At 42.6% G+C, this 23,299-nt stretch overlaps 1 protein-coding gene across 1 annotated transcript; it reads left to right on the forward strand.

Moving 5' to 3' along the window:
* The first annotated feature begins 7,015 nt into the window (after positions 1 to 7,015).
* Positions 7,016 to 22,035, forward strand: LOC106578167 (acidic leucine-rich nuclear phosphoprotein 32 family member D). Its single transcript, XM_014156796.3, has 7 exons — positions 7,016 to 7,297; positions 8,716 to 8,865; positions 9,303 to 9,425; positions 15,675 to 15,861; positions 16,769 to 16,866; positions 20,477 to 20,546; positions 20,790 to 22,035. Exons 1-7 carry the CDS (start codon positions 7,244 to 7,246, stop codon positions 20,858 to 20,860), a joined length of 753 nt encoding a protein of 250 aa, XP_014012271.2. The 5' UTR covers positions 7,016 to 7,243; the 3' UTR covers positions 20,861 to 22,035.
* Positions 22,036 to 23,299: the final 1,264 nt, after the last annotated feature.

The following is a 23,299-nucleotide window of genomic DNA, read 5'->3' on the forward strand; positions in this document are numbered from 1 at the left end:
GTCTGTTTTACAAGGTCAGGTCTGCGTCTGAAACGGTACCCTAAGAGACCAATGTAGTCCCCTATTCCCCCAATGCTAGACACCCAAAGCACCTGCGCTCTCTCTCTCTCTCTCTCTCTCAGGTTCACAATATGGGTGGTAAAGAATGGTTTGGAGCCTGCTTGCATCAAAAATCGAACCCTATTCCTTATATAATGCATTACTTTTAACCAGATTCCCCCCCCCCCCCAATAGACCCTGGTCAAAAGTAGGGCACCATTTTGAATGCACACCCCAGTCTGTTAAGATCCTACTGAGATAGGCTGAGCTTTATACAGCTGTCTGCCTGGTGCAATTGAAATGAACACGAAGGGAGACAGAGAGCTGGATTCAAGCGCAAGGCGCAGAAGGTGTTTTTATTTGTAAAGGACCACAGGAGGAGGCAGGTAGCTGGGTCCAGGGACATGCAGAAGGTCATACACAGGAGGAGGCAGGTAGCTGGGTCCAGGGACAGGCAGAAGGTCATACACAGGAGGAGGCAGGTAGCTGGGTCCAGGGACATGCAGAAGGTCATACACAGGAGGAGGCAGGTAGCTGGGTCCAGGGACAGGCAGAAGGTCATACACAGGAAGAGGCAGGTAGCTGGGTCCAGGGGCAGGCAGAATGTCATACACAGGAGGAGGCAGGTAGCTGGGTCCAGGGACAGGCAGAAGGTCATCCACAGGAGGAGGCAGGTAGCTGGGTCCAGGGACAGGCAGAAGGTCATACACAGGAGGAGGCAGGTAGCTGGGTCCAGGGGCAGGCAGAAGGTCATACACAGGAAGAGGCAGGTAGCTGGGTCCAGGGACAGGCAGAAGGTCATACACAGGAGGAGGCAGGTAGCTGGGTCCAGGGGCAGGCAGAAGGTCATACACAGGAGGAGGCAGGTAGCTGGGTCCAGGGGCAGGCAGAAGGTCATTCACAGGAGGAGGCAGGTAGCTGGGTCCAGGGACAGGCAGAAGGTCATACACAGGAGGAGGCAGGTAGCTGGGTCCAGGGACAGGCAGAAGGTCATACACAGGAGGAGGCAGGTAGCTGGGTCCAGGGGCAGGCAGAAGGTCATACACAGGGGGGGGGGGGTCCAAAAAAGGCAACAGTACAGGCAGGGAAAAGGCTAGTAACGTCGTCCAGGAGATAGGCTAAGGTACAGGCAAAAGGCGTCGTTAGTGAGGCAGGCAAAAACTATCATACACTGGAGGTGTAAATTACGGGAAACCCGGCGCTTAGCAAAGACGTGCGTCATAAAACAAACAATACCTCACAGTGATGGGGGTGCAAAGAACTGAACTAAATAGTGTGTGATAATGACATACAGGTGTGTGATCAGAATTCAGGTGATTGGGATCTGGAGAGTGATCTGCGATCCAGGGGATCTAGGTATTTGAGAGTGTGAGTTGGAAGCAGACTTTACAGCAATAGGACCACCACAGTACTTTTTCTTTTATACAATTCATGAAAAGAATCGTATTTATTAGTAATCAACGTATGTAAAGGAATTATCATACTAGCATTTCCTGTGTTACCACAAACAAAACAGCCAGTTACAAATAATTGTTGTTTATTCCATAATGTGTAGGTTTGTTTGTGTTGTGTGTTTTTGCATGCTAGAGTCCAACTCTAAAAATACAGTGATATTTACCTGTATGTATGTATGTATGTGTGTTTGCTTGTTCATGACACAGTCCTGTTAGTTTTTCCGCTATTCATTGTCCACTTCTTCTGCTGTTAACTGTTACATCCTGATGTTTATCTATGTTGTCATTTGAAAGCTACTGGCCCAGAACCACTAATATCTATGTTGTCACTGAAAGCTACTGGCCCAAAACCACTAATATCTATGTTGTCATTTGAAAGCTACTGGCCCAGAACCACTAATATCTATGTTGTCACTGAAAGCTACTGGCCCAAAACCACTAATATCTATGTTGTCATTTGAAAGCTACTGGCCCAGAACCACTAATATCTATGTTGTCACTGAAAGCTACTGGCCCAAAACCACTAATATCTATGTTGTCATTTGAAAGCTACTGGCCCAGAACCACTAATATCTATGTTGTCACTGAAAGCTACTGGCCCAAAACCACTAATATCTATGTTGTCATTTGAAAGCTACTGGCCCAGAACCACTAATATCTATGTTGTCACTGAAAGCTACTGGCCCAAAACCACTAATATCTATGTTGTCATTTGAAAGCTACTGGCCCAGAACCACTAATATCTATGTTGTCACTGAAAGCTACTGGCCCAAAACCACTAATATCTATGTTGTCATTTGAAAGCTACTGGCCCAGAACCACTAATATCTATGTTGTCATTTGAAAGCTACTGGCCCAGAACCACTAATATCTATGTTGTCACTGAAAGCTACTGGCCCAAAACCACTAATATCTATGTTGTCATTTGAAAGCTACTGGCCCAGAACCACTAATATCTATGTTGTCACTGAAAGCTACTGGCCCAAAACCACAGATAACTATGTTTTCATTAAAAGCTACTGGCCCAAAACCACAGATAACTATGTTTTCATTAAAAGCTACTGGCCCAGAACCACAGATAACTATGAGCATTCTAACCTAGAATGGATCTTACATTTGGAACTCGAGAATTCTAGATAAACAGAGCTTGCCTTTCTAACTGTTACATCTAGCTGTGTCTCTGGGTCTGGCTAGCCTTACCTGTAACACTATAGACACAACCACAGTATCTACTACACTAGCCCTGTAGGATGGGAGCCAGGCTATGTTGTAGGATGTGGAAGCCTGGCTATGTTGTAGGATGTGGGTGCAGGGCTATGTTGTAGGATGTGGGTGCAGGGCTATGTTGTAGGATGTGGGTGCAGGGCTATGTTGTAGGATGTGGAAGCCGGGCTATGTTGTAGGATGTGGGTGCAGGGCTATGTTGTAGGATGGGAGCCAGGCTATGTTGTAGGATGTGGGTGCAGGGCTATGTTGTAGGATGTGGAAGCCTGGCTATGCTGTAGGATGGGAGCCAGGCTATGTTGTAGGATGTGGGTGCAGGGCTATGTTGTAGGATGTGGAAGCCGGGCTATGTTGTAGGATGTGGAAGCCGGGCTATGTTGTAGGATGTGGGTGCAGGGCTATGTTGTAGGATGTGGAAGCCTGGCTATGCTGTAGGATGGGAGCCAGGCTATGTTGTAGGATGTGGGTGCAGGGCTATGTTGTAGGATGTGGAAGCCGGGCTATGTTGTAGGATGTGGAAGCCGGGCTATGTTGTAGGATGTGGGTGCAGGGCTATGTTGTAGGATGTGGAAGCCTGGCTATGTTGTAGGATGTGGGTGCAGGGCTATGTTGTAGGATGTGGAAGCCGGGCTATGTTGTAGGATGTGGGTGCAGGGCGATGTTGTAGGATGTGGGTGCAGGGCTATGTTGTAGGATGTGGAAGCCTGGCTATGTTGTAGGATGTGGGTGCAGGGCTATGTTGTAGGATGTGGAAGCCTGGCTATGTTGTAGGATATGGGTGCAGGGCGATGTTGTAGGATGTGGTTAGTGTTGATAATCTACAAGCATATCATTACTTATTCTGTTGCTGACTTTCATAGAATGTAATGCATGTACACCATACATAGGTACTGTATGTACACCATAGGTACTGTATGTACACCATAGGTTGGTTGTTGATGCAGTACTGGTACACATTTTTATTTCTGTCTCTTTTTCCAGTGAGATTGTCATTGGTCATGAGCTCACTGACTAGTGTGTGCTTTGCTGATGTAGTATCTGTGCTGCTGCTGCTGTGGTGGTGACATCATCACTAAGGGCCTGGCTGGAACCCTACAGTGTAGGTTCATCCTCTCTGCTAGAGTGGTTTCTTTACTGTGAAGGATCACTAAGAGGAGCTCCCCGGTAGGGTTTAGGTTGTGTCTGAAATGTGCACCCCAAAGTAGTGCACTATATATAGGGCCCTCAAACTCAACTCTGGACCTCCGAGCCAGTTCCACTGCATTCTTTCATTGTTCCCCTCTAATCAGGGCCTGATTTAGACCTGGGACACCAGGTGGGTGAATTTAGACCTGGGACACCAGGTGGGTGATTCCTCTCTAATCAGGGCCTGATTCAGACCTGGGACACCAGGTGGGTGAATTTAGACCTGGGACACCAGGTGGGTGATATGAATTATTAGTTAGAACAGAAAAGCAGCTGACCTCATAGGGGTCAGAGTTGAATACCCCTGGCAATAGGGTACCATTTTAAGACCCTGGTTTGTTGTTGCTGTTTTTGCTCTGAAAACAGAAATGTTCTTGATAGTATTATCGGCCTTGGAGACTAAGTGAAAATACACATTGTCTTTCTCTCTGAACAAGTTGACTTGACAATCTTGCTTAAAAAAAAAATCAATGACGAGGCAATAACCAATGTCAACGTTTTAATAACCAATGTCAACGTTTTAATAACCAATGTCAACGTTTTAATAACCAATGTCAACGTTTTAATAACCATTGTCAACGTTTTAATAACCAATGTCAACGTTTTAATAACCAATGTCAACGATTCAATAACCGATCAATAGAAATACTGAGGGCTCTTTTGAGAGAGGCTGTCGAACTGTAGATGTCTCTTGTCTATTCTGTATTGTATCTCTACACCTGTCTGTCTCATATTGTGTTTTCTCTCTGCATCTTAAAATGGCACCCTCTTCACTATATAGTGAACTACTTTTGACCAGTGCCCTGCTCAACAATAGTGCACTATATAGGGAATATAATGCCAATGGGACCTGGTCAGTAGTAGTGCACTATATAGGGAATATAATGCCAATGGGACATGGTCAGTAGTAGTGCACTATATAGGGAATATGGTGCTATTTGGGATGCACACTCTGTCTCCTTCCTACCGTATGTGTCAGTACTTTCCTTACGGTCTAATACACAGTTAAGACCTATAAGCCAAAGGGCTTTACAGTAACAGTGTTATAAGAAGCACAACTTAAATTAGAGACCGAGCAGTGTTCAGTATGAAGAAAGTACAGTAGAACGCCTGGTACACAGAGTATAGCTGCAGCTTTCTGGGGTTGTCCAAGGCAATCCAGTGGTCTGAAACCTCTCCCTATTCTTTTTCGTAGTACTAGTTGAAAGTAGTGTACTATGTAGGAGATAAGGGGACATTTTAGAGGAACTTTAACTTTAGGATTTCCTGCTGTGATGGTTTTGACTTGTTTTATTTATTGAACTATTTATTTGTCTGAGGTATTTGAGTCGCTATGGTGCATATGCATGTTATTAACCTCAGTGAGGACTGTACAGACTATATCTACGTTTGTGTTCCACCACAGAGTTGGAATGAATTACTATTCCAGAATTAGGATTCCAGAATTAGAATTCTGTGTGTGTGTGTGTACAGTATCTGCCTGTTGTATCAATCAGGATTTTGATAGAGGAGGGAGGGAGGGTGGGATAGAGAGGTTTTGATGTTGCTGTTCCTCTCCTATGCTGGACCACCAGCCCATGATCTGAATATGTCTGTTGTGAGATGATGAACACAAAGTTATGTGACTTGTTCAAATAAACACTACGACACAAAAACTGGATTGGATCTCTAGTGTCTCTCTTAAGCTCACACAAAATGTTGTTTGAATTACGGACTGCAGCTTTAAAACAGTGACAGCAGCAATAAACAACAGTAGGCTACAGTAATGCACACTGAAAGAGACTTGAAAAGTAAAAGGTGTGAAGAAATGGTGTAGAACTCCAGTGCTGGTGAATATTCTACATCAGAATTGTGGAACCCCATGGAACATCAAAAGCCAAATGGTTTCATACCATGGAACTGGAGATAGAATTACAAATTGGAACTATGATTCCAACTCCAGAAAGTTCCATGGTAGGCTATTGTACTTAGGAACTGAAGGCCTGAGAAGAGTCCATAGCCATGCAAATGCGACAGCAACAATGCCACCGTGTGGTAACAACTGATATTGCATCAACATTGCTGGCAACAAAAAGAACTTGAAATGAGCGAATTATGTTCGATTTAATTTATACAGTAATAATAATAACGCTCAAATTCTCTCCCAAATAGCCAAGAAACAAACACTTGCTTGTTTATCCGTCGTACTTTTTAATGCATCACAAGTATTATAAGTTCTTATTTTCAGCTATAAGCTGCATCTAGCTTTGGGACACAAAATCGTGAGTCTGTGTATTGGCTTCGGTTAAAAGTACTTAAAAGTAAAAAAAATACTTCAAATTACTACTTAAGTAGTTTTTTATGGTATCTGTAATTTACTTTACTATTTATATAGTTTGACAACTTTTACTTTACTACATTCCTAAAGAAAATAATGTACTTTTTACTCCGTACATTTTCCCTGGCACCCAAAAGTACTCGTTAGATTTTGAATGATTAGCGGAACAGAAAAATTGTCTGATTCACACACTTATCAAGAGAACATCCCTGGTCATCCATACTGCCTCTGATCTAACAGACTCACTAAACACAAATGCTTCGTTTGTAATGTAATGAAACAGGCAGGGAGCAGGCCTCGAACCCTCGACCTTCAAGCCCGAGGTCCGGCGCGCTATCGACTGTACCGCAAAAGCATACTCAAACGGCGGAGTCGATTTCCGCGCTTATAAACCCAGGGTCGTCACAGTAAATTATGTCTGGGTGTTGGAGTAGGCCCCTGGCTATCCGTAATTAAAACAATTTAAAAACAAGAAAATGGTGCCGTCTGGTTTGCTTAATATAAGGAATTTGAAATGATTTATACCTCTGATACTTAAGTATATTTTAGCACTTTTACATTTACTTTTGATACTTAAGTATATTTTAAACCAAATACTTTTACTCAATATTAGTATTTTACTGGGTGACTTTCACTTTTACTTTAGTCATTTTCTATTAGGGTATTATTGTACCTTTACCCAAGTTACTTTTTCCACCACTGAGTATTTGTTGTATTGGTCCAACCAATACAGACTCAGTCAGATGTTGGGTTCCCAAAGCATGGTTCATCCGTAGTTCGTCAATAAGTCATGCATGTTGCCTGTAGTGTGGTAACTCGGCCACACCGGGCACTGTTGAGTAATTCGTTTCAACCGCGGTTTCCACTCGGCGCAAACAGATCATCCGCATTTGACCCACTTTCTGACTTCCACGAACGCAGCTCCTCTCTTTCCTCTTCAGATCGTCAACGGTAGCTAGCAAGCAAGCTGTTAGAAACCAAGAAAACGGTCCAACCAGATCCGAGAGATAAGAAGGGGGGGAAAATGGACATGAAAAAGAGAATTCACCTGGAACTGAGAAATAGGACGCCGTCGGATGTAAGTATATGATTTAGCTAACATGCGACACCAAAGTTTACTGTGTGTTGAAGTCATGTCGAGCACATGGGGTCCTTATAGAAGCCTGCTGCTGAAAATCGACTTTCCTTTTACCTCTACATTTTCTCAAACTCAATTCTGATGAGATACATATGTATGTTGTAAACTAACTAGCTAGCTAATGCCATTGGATGCATTCGTTTTGGAGCGCTAATTTATCTACGTTAACTTAGCTGAATCACTTTACAAGTCAAACCGGACCCGTGAGGTAAACAGGAAAATGGCTAACAAAATGGTTAGCTATCACACAAAATACGGTTTTTATTTTTTGTATATATTGTTAGCCATCTGCTGTAGTTTTTTTGTTTAATACAGATGTATATTTTGTAACAATCAACCTTTACTATCAAAGGCCAGCACATTGAATATCATTGCGAACGCTGGCTAGCATAGCGTTAGCCATTTTAGCTAGCATAGCGGTAGCCATTTTTTTTTTTAATAAGACTCCAACGTGTTGGGGCGCGTATCTAGCATGTCGGCTAATTAGCTAGTTACCAAGAAAGCGAATCATTAGACACTTTTTAACAACTTTTTTTACCGGTTATAAGCTACGAATATTGCTTATTTTGAAACGATAGTAAATGTACAAAGCCACGAACCGTTTGGGTACACTTTGACCGGTTAATAAAGACCGCCCGTTAGCTAGCTAGCAACGTAACTTTGGTAACTGGCTATGTTAGCTAGCTACTTTAAGTAACATTGGGCGGATTCGATTATGCTGAGCTGTGGGGCCACCGGACTATGACCGTTGACGTGAACTAGCAAAAGCGGTGAGAGAGGAGCGCCTTAATCAAATCGAACAATAATTTGCGTTGCTCGGTCATGTTGGCAACATTGTGCGTTGTCAAGAAACGTACATTGCTTTTCCATAAAATCTTTTTATGTTTTCTATGTAGTTTTCATTGAGAAGGCAGTTAAAAAAATTTTTTTAAAGCAATCATTTTTGTACGTGAACATATAATCTTTCTCATGACTCCCATGCTTTGAACCGACCTTTGAGCGGGCCATTTGGCTCATATCCGGAAGGCAGCCCGGTTCAAAAACGAAAGCAACCAAATTTCACCAGTGCAAAACACGCCTACCGGGGGAGATTAATCGAATCCCCTCACCAACTATCTACATCACGTGCACACAGTTTACAAACAGTTCTGCTTATAAACATGGCTACTTTACAAGTGCAAAAATAAAACAGATTCGTATACATAAAATCCTTTTTTTCATTTGCAGTTTTTTGATAGAAATACGTGTAAAATATTCAAAATAACTACTGACACAAACGTTTATTTAGTCCACTCTTCTTTTTTTTTTTTTTTAATTCTTCCTACCCCTGTTTCTCTCTCCCTGTCCGTCTCTTCTAGGTTCAGGAGCTTGTCCTGGATAACTGTCGGTCGAACGAGGGGAAAATGGAGGGCATAACGGAGGAGTTTGAAAACCTGGAACTGTTGAGTCTCATCAACGTCGGCCTCATCAACGTCTCAAACATACCCAAACTGGGGAAATTAAAAAAGGTATAGCGACTAGGGTTGTGGCCCAATCGGAACCATATTTATTTTTACAGTGCATTACACCTGAACAGGGTCCATACAGCCCCATATTCACATCAATCATACCCAAACTGGGGAAAGGTAGCATCACACTAAACCAGCATGTAGCTATTGTTGAAGGGGGATGTTTTAAACGAGGGAATTTCCTTTCTGTTTTGCCTTCAGACCAGCTGAACTTCTCACTTTTTAAACTTTGTTTAAGCCGGTGACATTTCAGTCATTTTAAATAATAGAATAGTGTACATTATTACGATGATCTGTGACAATCTGTTTTCCTTTTTTTTTTTTTGACAAGTTAAATGCATAATTAACAGTCATAACAAAGTATAGCTTTTCACCATGTCACGTTACACCTAGACTAAAAATAAATACATGTGAATATTTCCTCTTCCTTCTTGTAGTTGGAGCTGAGTGACAACAGGATATCTGGTGGTCTGGAGGTGCTGGCTGAGAGGCTGGTCAACCTCACACACCTCAACCTCTCTGGGAACAAGTTTAAGGACATCAGCACACTGGAACCACTGGTGGGTGTTGGAGGTGTTACTGAATAAGACCCCTGGCGGGTGTTGCTGAGCAAGACCCCTGGCGGGTGTTACTGAATAAGACCCCTGGCGGGTGTTGCTGAGCAAGACCCCTGGCGGGTGTTGCTGAGCAAGACCCCTGGCGGGTGTTGCTGAGCAAGACCCCTGGCGGGTGTTGCTGAGCAAGACCCCTGGCGGGTGTTGCTGAGCAAGACCCCTGGCGGGTGTTGCTGAGCAAGACCCCTGGCGGGTGTTGCTGAGCAAGACCCCTGGCGGGTGTTGCTGAGCAAGACCCCTGGCGGGTGTTGCTGAGCAAGACCCCTGGCGGGTGTTGCTGAGCAAGACCCCTGGCGGGTGTTGCTGAGTAAGACCCCTGGTGGGTGTTGCTGAGTAAGACCCCTGGTGGGTGTTGCTGAGTAAGACCCCTGGTGGGTGTTGGAAGTGTTACTGAATAAGACCCCTAGCGGGTGTTGGAAGTGTTGCTGAATAAGACCCCTGGTGGGTGTTGCTGAATAAGACCCCTGGTGGGTGTTGCTGAGTAAGACCCCTGGCGGGTGTTGCTGAGTAAGACCCCTGGCGGGTGTTGCTGAGTAAGACCCCTGGCGGGTGTTGCTGAGTAAGACCCCTGGTGGGTGTTGCTGAGTAAGACCCCTGGCGGGTGTTGGAAGTGTTACTGAATAAGACCCCTGGTGGGTGTTGCTGAGTAAGACCCCTGGCGGGTGTTGGAAGTGTTACTGAGTAAGACCCCTGGTGGGTGTTGGAAGTGTTACTGAGTAAGACCCCTGGTGGGTGTTGGAAGTGTTACTGAATAAGACCCCTGGTGGGTGTTGCTGAGTAAGACCCCTGGCGGGTGTTGGAAGTGTTACTGAATAAGACCCCTGGCGGGTGTTGCTGAGTAAGACCCCTGGTGGGTGTTGCTGAGTAAGACCCCTGGCGGGTGTTGCTGAGTAAGACCCCTGGTGGGTGTTGCTGAGTAAGACCCCTGGTGGGTGTTACTGAGTAAGACCCCTGGCGGGTGTTGCTGAGTAAGACCCCTGGCGGGTGTTGCTGAGTAAGACCCCTAGCGGGTGTTGGAGGTGTTACTGAATAAGACCCCTGGTGGGTGTTGCTGAGTAAGACCCCTGGCGGGTGTTGGAAGTGTTACTGAATAAGACTAGCGATGATGCACTGATATTACTGATATCCAATATTTTCCATGCTAAAAAAAAAACGATATTAAAATTTTTTTGCAGCCTTTTAAGCATTCTTGCACAGTTAAATAGTTAAAACACACGGCCGCAGCGGTTTAAGGCACTGCATCTCAGTGTAAGAGGCGTCGCTACAGTCCCTAGGTCGAATCCAGGCTGTATCACATCCGGCCATGATTGGGAGTCCCATAGGGCAGCGCACAATTTACCTGGTGTCGTCCGGGTTTGGTCGGGATTAACGTGTGTCCCCATTACCAGTAAAAACTATTTATTTCACTGTTTCGCTGTTCAGCCATTTCATCCTCAACCAGGATGTCTCATACTATGGAACGACGTTTGGGTCTTTGCGTGTCAAATACCACTATTTCACGTGTCAGGACCTGAATATGACGGCACGTCACATAATAATTTAACACATAAAAAAAAAAGTAGTTATTACACATGGATTACACTTGTATTTCATGTGTCAACACCGATTCATCGGTACGTATGCTATGATGCTGGTAAAGTTGCCTTGCGCGCCAACAGTGCTGGTCATTAAAAAAAAGCTAGCTAGCTAATGGATGCAAGCAATGTTCTTCCCATAAACACATAGCAAAACGACAATCTGTTTCAGTAGCTATAGTTAGCTAGCTAACTATCTAGCTAGGTGTCATCATCTAAAATAACCCTCATTTATAAGACCAATCTTATTTGATTAACCTCTTACATCTAGACGTTCCGCTAGCGGAACACCTGCTCCAATATCCAATGATAGGGCGTGGCGCGAATGACAAATTCCTCAAAAATACAAAAACTTCAATTTTTCAAACATATGACTATTTCACAGCATTTTAAAGATAAGACTCTCCTTTATCTAACCACACTGTCTGATTTCAAAAAGGCTTTACAGCGAAAGCAAAACATTAGATTATGTCAGCAGAGTACCAAGCCAGAAATAATCAGACACCCATTTTTCAAGCTAGCATATAATGTCACAAAAACCCAGAAGACAGCTAAATGCAGCACTAACCTTTGATCTTCATCAGATGCCACACCTAGGACATTATGTTATACAATACATGCATGTTTTGTTCAATCAAGTTCATATTTATATCAAAAAACAGCTTTTTACATTAGCATGTGACGTTCAGAACTAGCACACCCCCCGCAAACTTCCGGGGAATTTGCTAACAATTTACTAAATTACTCACGATAAACGTTCACAAAAGGCACAACAATTATTTTAAGAATTATAGATACATAACTCCTCTATTCGCTCGATATGTCCGATTTTAAAATAGCTTTTTGGTGAAAGCACATTTTGCAATATTCTAAGTACATAGCCCAGGCATCACGGGCTAGCTATTTAGACACCCGGCAAGTTAGCACTCACCAATATCAGATTTACTATTATAAAAGTTTGATTACCTTTTGTTGTCTTCGTCAGAATGCACTCCCAGGACTGCTACTTCAATAACAAATGTTGGTTTGGTCCAAAATAATCCATCGTTATATCCGAATAGCGGCGTTTTGTTCGTGCGTCCCAGACACTATCCGAATGGTAAAGAAGGGTCGCACGCAATTCGTGACAAAAAAAATCTAAATATTCCGTTACAGTACTTCGAAGCATGTCAACCGCTGTTTAAAATCAATTTTTATGCAATTTTTCTCGTAAAAAGCGATAATATTCCGACCGGGAATGTCCATTTAGCTAAACAGAGGAATGAAAACAAACCTTTCGGTCGACGCGGGCATGAGCCTGAGTCTCACAGTACTGTAACCAGCCACTACCCAAACGCGCTACTTTGTTTCAGCCAGAGCCTGCAAAGCCACGATTCCGCTTTTTGCCGCCTTCTGAGAACCTATGGCAGCCGTAGGAAGTGTCACGGGACAGCTAAGATCCTCACTCTTCAATAAACAGAGACAAGAAGAACGACACCTTGTCAGACAGGCCACTTCCTGCATGAAATGTTCTCAGGTTTTTGCCTGCCATATGAGTTCTGTTATACTCACAGACACCATTCAAACAGTTTTAGAAACTTTAGGGTGTTTTCTATCCAAAGCCAATAATTATATGCATATTCTAGTTACTGGGCAGGAGTAGTAACCAGATTAAATCGGGTACGTTTTTTATCCGGGCCGTGAAAATACTGCCCCCTAGCCATAACAGGTTAATGGTGGTCGGTCCCCGTCTATGTGAAGCTAGCCACAATAAGGATTAGCCACAGTAGTGGACTTTGCACTATGTCATTGACAGTGATGCAAATTAATACAAATAGTAGAATTATGCCATAATTGAATAGATCGTGCTGTACGAGGTTGGAATGTTATATAAAATCAACAAAATACAATTATTTTGTTAATTTGACACATATAAAATCACACTGGATGTATTATACTTTACCATTGCATTGGGGACATACTTATTTCACTGTACAGCCTTATCTATGGATTGCGGACCAATGACATGGGGTATCAGTCTACTCAGTGACACCCAGAGAACATTAGCGTCATAGCTGTTATTGTGGGACTCTGAAACAACTGAATTGAGCCACATTTGTCAACCTTTGTGTATTGAACACTATTCCAGAGGAAAAACAATACTGCATGGATGTTTTGGAGTCTGATAACTCTGAGGACGTTGGGGGGGGGAAAAATGTATTGGGTAGACTGATACCCCATTTTCATTGATCCCCAATCCTTAGGTAAAGCTGTACGGTGCTCTGTGAATGTCAATACACACAATAGGCTGACTGGAGAGGTGATTTAACGGTCACAGTCCCACGATAAGAGTAACGCTAATATTCGCTTAAACTCATCGTAGTCGAGTAGACTGATACCCAATTTCATTGCGTCACATTCTAACAATTGTAACCTTCTGCATCACTTTCAGGGGTACTTTTATTTTGAAGGCAAACAAAAAAATTCCACCATTGTGCCTAATCCTTATTATGGCTAGCTTCACAACCCGGTCGAGCATCACTAGCCAAATGAAGCTAGCTGGCTAGCTAGCTATTTATTTTCATGAACTGATGTTCAATTTCAATAGGCGAACAACGTGGCAACCTAGCTAATACTTAACTCACAAGGATTCCTAAATCATTGCTAAGAATAATGAAAATGGCTGCAGTTTCTACTGGTCATTGTTTTCAGGCTGGTTGTATTGGTGCTAGCTAGGTACCAAGCTAAAGCTAGCTACCCCAGAAGTTGCGGTCAAACAAATGATGCTTTATTACCAACGTGGTATTGTAAACGCATCGTTCGTGGCCGGTGTTTTGCTTGTTTGCTTTTTGTACAGTTTTGACCGTACTACTGCTAGTAGTGGTGGCACTTGGCTTGCAAATGGTGTTATTTGACTCGTCAAATGGCCGATACCGACGTTGGCGTTTTTAGCTAATATCGTCCGATTCCGATATGTTCACCGATATATCGTGCATCCCTAAATAAGACTACTTGTGGTTGTTGGAACTGTTACTGAATAAGACCATTCTAGCTGGGAATATGACTGGTTATAACTGCTTATAACTTGGAATAAGACTGTCATAGCTCTTAAGACTTATAACTGTGAATACAACATTTTATAGCTTTATTTATACCCCTGCCTTAACCTGTTGGGTCTAGGGGGCAGCATTTGCACGTCTGGATAAAAAAAATGTACCCGATTTAATCTGGTTACTAATCCTACCCAGTAACTAGAATATGCATATACTTATTATATATGGATAGAAAACACTCTAAAGTTTCCAAAACTGTTTGAATGGTGTCTGTGAGTATAACAGAACTCATTTGGCAGGCAAAACCCTGAGACATTTTCTGACAGGAAGTGGATACCTGATGTGTTGTATTGACTTTAAACCTATCCCATTGAAAAACACAGGGGTTTAGGAATATTTTGGCACTTCCTATTGCTTCCACTAGATGTCACCAGCCTTTACAAAGTGTTTTGAGTCTTCTGGAGGGAGATCTGACCGAACAAGAGCCATGGAACGGTGATGTCCCATTAGACACCTGGCGCGCTACTTCATGTTGGGTACCCTCGTTCCAATACGTTATAAAAGACTATGCATTCGTCCACCTTGAATATTATTCATGTTCTGGTTAAAAAAGGCCCTAATGATTTATGCTATACAACGTTTGACATGTTTGAACGAACGGAAATATATTTTTTCCCCTCGTTCATGACGAGAAGTCCGGCTGGCTTACATCATGTGCTAACGAGACGGAGATTTTTGGACATAAATGATGAGCTTTTTTGAACAAAACTACATTCGTTATGGACCTGTGATACCTGGAAGTGACATCTGATGAAGAGAATCAAAGGTAATGGATTATTTACATAGTATTTTCGATTTTAGATCTCCCCAACATGACGTCTAGTCTGTATCGCAACGCGTATTTTTCTGGGCACAGTGCTCAGATTATTGCAAAGTGTGATTTCCCAGTAAGGTTATTTTTAAATCTGGCAAGTTGATTGCGTTCAAAAGATGTAAATCTATAATTCTTTAAATGACAATATAATATTTTACCAATGTTTTCTAATTTTAATTATTTAATTTGTGACGCTGACTTGACTGCCGGTTATTGGAGGGAAACGATTTCCTCAACATCAATGCCATAGTAAAACGCTGTTTTTGTATATAAATATCAACTTGATAGAACTAAAAATGCATGCATTGTCTAACATAATGTCCTAGGAGTGTCATCTGATGGAGATTGTAAAAGGTTAGTGCATCATTTTAGCTGGTTTTATGGTTTTGGTGACCCTGTCTTTGACTTGACAAAACATTACACACAACTCTTGTAAATGTACTGTCCTAACATACTCTAAATTTATGCTTTCGCCGTAAAACCTTTTTGAAATCGTAAAACGTGGTTAGATTAAGGAGATGTTTATCTTTCAAATGGTGTAACATAGTTGTATTTTTGAAAAATTTGAATTTTGACATTTATTTGGATTCAAATTTGCCGCTCTTGAAATGCACCTGCTGTTGATGGAGTGCACCACGGGTGGCACGCTAGCGTCCCACCTAGCCCCAAGAGGTTAAACCCTGTTTATAGCTGTACGTAACCTCTCTCCCGTTAGAAAAAGCTTCCCATACTGAAGTCCCTGGACTTGTTTAACTGTGAGGTCACCAACCTGGGAGACTACAGAGAGAGCATCTTCAAGCTCCTCCCACAGCTCACGTACCTGGACGGCTACGATATCGAAGACTGCGAAGCCTCCGACTCGGACGGCGAGGGAGACGGGGTCGAGGATGAAGATGATGAAGGTGAGACTTCCTGAGAGGGAACTTATGGGGCGGCAGGTAGCCTAGCTGTTAAGAGCGTTGGGCCAGTAACCGAAAGGATGCTGGTTTGAAACTCAGGCTGCAAGGTGGGAAACATCTGTCGTTCTGCACTTGAGCAAGACAGTTAACCCCCAATAACAACTGTTCCCTGGGCCCAAAGGCGGCAGCCCCACACACACACACACACTTCTCTCTGATTCAGAGGGGTTGGGTTAAATACAGAAAATTAGTTTTGCAACTGACTAGGTATCCCCCCCCCCCCCCCCCCCCCTTCCCTAAATTCTTAAAGAAACACCAACTGCAAGGTTGACAAATGAGCAAAACTACAAGGGATGTCCTATAATAGCTAGTTTCTGTCTGCAGAAATGGACACGGTCCCAGTGCCGTCTCTATGAATCTGGCTAGACAGATGAATGGATGTGGCTTATCATGTCTCTTTATGAAGATGTTGAGATTACACTATATAGGGCAGGGATTATCTTGATTCAGCCCCAGTATGTTTTAAATATATATATTTTTTTGAACAGATGGTCAGGGGGACAGAACATAATAATTTGTGGTCTGCAAAAAAACGCCCCAAACAGATACAGTATATGACTAAAACAATAATTTCAAACCTGCCTTTACTTTAAGGATACGATCACATCTCTCTATGTGGGAATATTTGGGAACAAATTTCCTCGATTAAAATCAGTTGGCGTCGATTTTCCTGATGTTTTTTGGGGGGGGGGGGGCCTTGATTTAGCCAGATGTATCACGCTAATTGAAATGGCACTTGACTGAGCTGTTGTCGTCTCTGGTCTGTCCTGGGGGAAGAGGGAGAGTCTATAGTCTCTGGTCTGGAGAGAGGAGGGAGAGTCTCTAATGTTGTTTCTGTCCTGTGGAACAGAAGGGGAGGAGGGAGAGTCTGAAGAGGAGGAGGATGAAGAGGAGGATGACGAAGAGGTCGTTGCAGAGGAGGAGGATGACAGTGGGGAGAGTGGGGAGGTAAGAACACGGATGTCATGTTGAACACACGTATGTTACATGTTTAGCGCGTGTCTGTTCCAATAAAAAGATTGAGCTACTAACTTAATAGTGAAACATTAATAAAACATAGTCTCGCAATACAGCGCATTCGGAAAGTATTCAGACCTCTTGATCTTTTCCACATTTTGTTATGTTACAGCCTTATTTTAAAATGGATTAAATAAAATGCAAATTCCTCATCAATCTACACACAATGCCCCATAATGACAAAGCGAAAATGTTATCTACTACGAGTCAGATCCAAAATCCTGTCAGACACGCGGCGACTCGAGTGTCTCTGTTACCACGGTAACCTTCCGCTCTTAGTGACAGCTGAACATTTTAGCTGTGTTTGAATACCCATAGTAACACACTGTATATTACATAATGAGTTCATTTGTAAATGAACAGTATCCTTTCAGTAGAGCGTACTAGCTCTTCACCGGTCTACCGGAAGTTGACGCTGTTGCTATGCAACCTCTTGCTAGCTTGTTAGCATAACAAATTACTAGTTAGACATTTTATGACTTCGGGTGTGTTCTTAAATTCATTCTGGAGTGCTCGTTGTTGAGCTCGTAAATTCACAGCGTTGTCCGTTTGTAAATTCGTAACGTTTCGCTCTCGGTGCGCACACTGGACGCTGTGTTCATTTGAGCGTTCTGCCCTTACAGCGGCAGTCATGGCCGATTTTCAAGTTTTCATAACAATCGGTAATCGGCCCTTTTGGACACCGATTATGGCCGATAACATTGCAGTCCACGAGAGAACTGCGTGGCAGGCTGACCACCTGTTACGTGAGGGCAGCGTCAAAAGGATCTTGTGGCTGCAAGGAGCCAAGTTAAGTTGCTAGCTAGCATTAAACGTATCTTGTAAAAAAAAAAAAGATCAATCTTCACATAACTAGTGATTATCTACACATGGTTGATGATATTACTAGGTTAACTAGCTTGTCCTGCGTTGCATATAATGTTAATTTATCATCAAATCACAGCCTACTTCAACTTCGCCAAACGGGTGATATAACGAAAGCGCATTTGTGAAAAAAGCACAATAGTTGCACAAATGTACCTAACCATAAACAAAAATGCCTTTTGTTAAAATCAATACACAGAAGTATATATTTTTTTTAAACCTGCATACTTAGTTAAAATAAATTCATGTTAGCAGGCAATATTAACTAGGGAAATTGTTATATATATTTTGAATCGATATTGGCTTTTTTTTGGTCCTCCAATAATCGGTATCGGCGTTGAAAAATAATCTGTCGGCCTCTAATTCTGACCATTTTACTCGCAGAGCTGGTTAGGCAGTTATCATGTTATCCAGAGCGTTGGTGACTGTGCTCCTGGAAACAATTTTAATTATACATGTTTTTGCCTATGTTAACTGACACCGGCCATATTCAACTGGTGTTGAGCACTCGTAAATTCATTATTGTGTGCTCTGAAATTGGAGTAGATGGCCAGGGCGGATTTACGGAAGAACCCGGATGTCCATTGAGAACGCACAACTATACCATTTAGCTAAGCTAAGAATGATGGGAATAATCAAGTCAATAAACGTTGGGTAGTTAGTTGGCCTATAATTAATATACTGGCAAGTTTAAGTAATTTATTACATTGCTCAACATTTTCTTAACATTTGTCATTAGTTAAAGCAATTAAATTGTATCCGCTCTCGTTGGACTTCGGCTGCATATTTTCCGCCATTTTCTTCAAATCTGAAAACGATGTGAAGCCACACCCATTTCCTGAATTGCATACTAGTGTCCTCTGCGTGTGTATTTTGGCTATATTTAGTATGACACCCGGAAATTTTTTGCATACTAACTATATCCATACTATGACCAATAAGCATACTACATACTCAATTCACGTCACAAATAGTATGGTTAGTGTGGGTAGTATGAGTATTCGAACCCCAGCTTTTCTTTTCTGATATTTTGGTTAAAAGACTCGTCACAAAATGGAAATGAAATTGGGCAATAATATCGCATTACTTCTTACTAATACATTTTTTGTTTTTAGAAATGTTAAGTATGGTCATTTTTTATTATTTTTTAAATAATTATGATGGGAAAAAATTGGCTGATTTTTAAATTGGAGTGGGTGGCAGATTTTTTCCCTCATCCGCCTGCCACAGTGGCTGGTGGACTAAAGTTACTTTTAGGCTGTTCCCTGTCACTCAAGGGGTCTCTCAAGCACTTTCTTGCTGTTCACTCTGAATGGTCAGATAGATGTGGATGACGTGCTTCCTTTGTTGTGGCTAAAATAAATTGTGTTAGCTGCTAATCGCTAGCTAGTTAGCTTGCTAAATGTACCAAGAGTCAGAGCAAACTTAGCTAGCTAATACAGCCTGGTACTACTAGTGTAGGCCTAGATAAGCATGTTTTGTGCAGCTACATGAGGTTAGAAAACATGGAATGTAACATCTAAATAGGGTCACCTGGAAACACTGACCAACACTTTGGTTCCTACCCTGTCAATATTTCTTCCCCAATTTATACATTTATGTCAAACAACAATGTATTCAAGTTTCTATAGAATTTGAATAATCATACTATTTCCAAAATTCCAACAGTTCATATCATGCAGCTGTGCGTGGCACAGTGTGGAAATAATGATTAAAGTCCAGGAAATGTATACAAATTCTGGAAATGATTTTGATTGTTTTACACGGTTCAATACAACTTCAATCAGAATGAAGACGAATTTAAAATCCCTTATTAATTTGTTGCCACCCTAGGTTCATGAACTACTCAAAGAATATTTATACTGAACAAAAAAATATAAACGCAACAATTTCAACCATTTTACTGAGTTGGGTGGATTATCTTGGTAAAGGAGAAATGCTCACTAACCCGGATGTAAATACATTTGTCCACAAAATTTGAGAAGTTTTTTTTTTTTTACCTGTGAAACATGGGACCAACACGAAGCGTTTTTATATTTTTGTTCAGACGCAAACTTTTATTATTCAAGACCATGTAGAATAATGGGCAGAATCTACCCAAAGCTGATTTATTTTGGAGAAGGTGTTGGAGTCAAAACTGTAAACAGGAACAAGTCTCAGCACACTTCAAATGCATAAAATGGCATCATACTGTGAAGAAAAATATCGTGGTATGAGATTTTGGCCATATTGCCCAGTCCTAATTCAAAACGTTGAATTAAGTACAGGCTCTGGTGCCACCTAGTTATCGTTTCTGATATGAACGCCACATTTTGGTCATTTTCACAAAGCAGGATCAAAAAGTTAGCCTGCTAACACTAGCTTAACCCTGAAACTACACTGGAGACGCTAGCTTAACCCTGAAACTGCACTGGAGACGCTAGCTTAACCCTCAAACTACACTGGAGACGCTAGCTTAACCCTCAAACTACACTGGAGACGCTAGCTTAACCCTGAAACTGCACTGGAGACGCTAGCTTAACCCTGAAACTACACTGGAGACGCTAGCTTAACCCCCAAACTACACTGGAGACGCTAGCTTAACCCTCAAACTACACTGGAGACGCTAGCTTAACCCTCAAACTACACTGGAGACGTGTGTTCGTTGTACTAACTGTTTTTCTCTCACTCTCTCTAGGATGGGGAGGTGAACGGAGATGTTGACGATGACGACGATGACGAAGATGACGATGACGAAGACGACGACGGTTAGTAGCGTTATACACAATCCCAAGTGTCCTCTAGTGTCATTTTGGTTTCCAAACTTCCATTGAAAATGTTTTAATTTGGCTATGTACATACATGCATGAAGGCTGTGATCCCAAATGGCACCCTATTCCCTATCTGGTCAAGGTAGTGCACTACATATGGAATAAAGAGGCCATTTTGGTACACAAGCTATACACGTTCTTTTGGGGACTCGTATCTAAATGTTCTCTGTCTCTCTCCAGAAGAGGATGACTCTCCAGTGAAAGGAGAGAAGAGGAAGAGGGATCCTGAAGATGAGGATGAAGATGATTGAGTGTCCCTCCCTCGACCCCCCCCCCCCCCCCCCACCCACCCACACCCCTCGCTATCTGAGACCTCCTGACCCCTCAATATCTCAGACCCCTCAATATCTGTCCTCTTCACCCCTCAGTATCTGAGACCCCTCCGTATCTTTGGCCTTTAGTTGTCCCCCTTACTGCCGCTATCACCCGTCTCCCCTTTTCCTCCAAACCCTCCAGCCAACCTAGTGGGCACCCTATTCCCTATATAGTGCACTACTTTTGACCAGAGTCCGTAGCCTTGAAAAAGCCTATAGGGTCTCAAGTAGTGCACTATATAGGGAATAGGGTGCTATTTGGTACTCAACCCTACATGCACCCCTTTGCTTGAGTTGCCCTGTGTTGTGTTGTGGGGGGGGGGGGGGGGGGGGGAATAACCTTTTGTCACCGCGCAGCATTCCGTGACATCACCGGGCGGGAGGGTCTCTGTCTGATGTCGTTGTGATATTATCGCCGGCGTTCCGGATCAGAACGATGTCACCAGCTGGAGTGGTGGTGGGGAGGGAGGGGGGGGGGGCTCCGTAATGATGTCATCAACTACTTCAGAGATTCTGTCTGGGAAACAACCTTGTTGCAACACACGAACAAAACACAACTTTCCCAACGGGGACAACTCATCAACCTCAGATGTGTCCCAAATGAATCCCTGTTTAGTGCACTGCTTTTGACAAGGGCCCCTTGTTTTGTTTTTTGTTTTGTTTTTTAAAAATTAAAATCTCAGTTCTAAAGTAGTGCACTACTTAGGGAATGGGGTTGCCATAGGGTCCTGGTCTACAAACGGAATGGGGTTCCTTGTGAGATATTAGCTAGAGTTTTGTTTCTGCCGCCAGAGCTTTTTAAAATATATGTTGTTTTTTTTTCCAGAGGACTTTTTGTTTTGTATTTTGTCAGTGCTGTCTTGTCTCTCCTCCCTGTGTTTCAGGTTAGGATTGGACCCTAATCCTTAGGGTGCACTACATAGGGAATGGGGTTGTCACAGGGTCCTGGTCTAAAGTAGTGCACTACTTAGGGAATAGGGTGTAATTGGGGACGTACTGTGTACACTGGCTGGATGTGGCTGTTTTTTTTTATTTACTTTCTGTAAGCAAAAATAAATAAAAAGACAAAACATACAAAAATTGACTTTTGTAAATAAAATCTTAACATTTTGCTTCTTGTTCTCCGTATGTTGTTTTATTTTATTATCTAATGAGCGACGGCTCCATTCCAACGTGACCATATCGCCATGAACTAGACAAAAGGGCTTCATTCAAAACGCACGGTCCTGCTTTAACGGCAGCTCAGTCGGAAATGTTTACGTATCAGCTAACCGCATATGTTAGATGAAAGCGTCAGGAAATATAGGCAAGCTTCAATGTGGCAAAAGTCCATGAGTACTTGTGATGCTGGTTGGCCAGATGGCTGACAGGCTGCGTGGTGGTGGTGGTGGGGGGAATCGTGACTCATTTCATCTTGTTACCATGTCTTGTTTTGAGTTATTTCATGTCAATGCTAGTATGGTTAAAATTCACTAGCTAAACCAACTTGAGAGAAGTGCTCATTGTGCCAATATATTTGTCAAATCTAAGCCAACTGTCTGTTTTGCACCATAGTTGCACATGCGTTTGGTTTTGTTGCTGAACTAACAGCCGGTCTCTAGCAATCTGGTGCCGATTGCACAGTCTGCCGTGGCACGCAACCATTGGTGGATGCCTGAGCAAGGGAACTCCTGGCCAAGTGAATAAGGTCAGCTGGTTCAGGGCTACAACAACGTGGGATCCCGGAGGAAAGGTTTGAGAACCACTACGTTTTAAACTCACTGTAAAACTGATTATAGTTACCAAACTCCAGGACCAGCCAGCCCCATCCCACGGACCACAGCTAGAGAAATACTGTTCCCTGAACACAGCTAGAGAAATACTGTTCCCAGACCACAGCTAGAGAAATACTGTTCCCTGAACACAGAAATACTGTTCCCTGAACACAGCTAGAGAAAAACTGTTCTATCTGACCAGCCAACAACCAACCTGTTTTGACTGTAGAATATTAAATAATCAGATGTCATCGCCAACCCTTCTCTTTTATTGTCAACAATTTTTTTTATTTAATAAAAACAGTTTCTATTGAGCTGTAGCATGAAGAAAACTGAATAAGATCTTTAAGATGTGACATGGGCTAATCTGCATTTCTTTGGATCAATAACTTATTTTTGTGAGGGTGTAGGGTGTTTGGGTTGATAACTTCTTGTGGGAGTTCTGTTGGCATAACTTTTACACCTTTTGGAAACAGAAGACATTCGACAGGAATGTCCATCCAAATCATCTTGGCTCCTTGACCCAGTCTGCTCACGTTAAGGCTGCGTTGAGACAATGATTTATCAGTTAGCCAAACCCTGCTCAAATAATCCCTACCATTGTCTCGCTGAGTTGTCGTAG

The sequence above is a fragment of the Salmo salar genome, chromosome 18 (assembly GCF_965601325.2).
Source record: "Salmo salar chromosome 18, fSalSal1, whole genome shotgun sequence".
NCBI lineage: Eukaryota > Metazoa > Chordata > Actinopteri > Salmoniformes > Salmonidae > Salmo > Salmo salar.

What these genes read in the sequence shown, in the direction of transcription:
- LOC106578167 (XM_014156796.3), top strand. Translation starts at nt 7,244, where the DNA reads ATGGACATGAAAAAGAGAATTCACCTGGAACTGAGAAATAGGACGCCG. An exon ending in TCAGCACACTGGAACCACTG is followed by an intron (nt 9,426 to 15,674) that starts GTGGGTGTTGGA and finishes CTCTCCCGTTAG; the next exon opens with AAAAAGCTTCCCATACTGAA. An exon ending in CGATGACGAAGACGACGACG is followed by an intron (nt 20,547 to 20,789) that starts GTTAGTAGCGTT and finishes GTCTCTCTCCAG; the next exon opens with AAGAGGATGACTCTCCAGTG.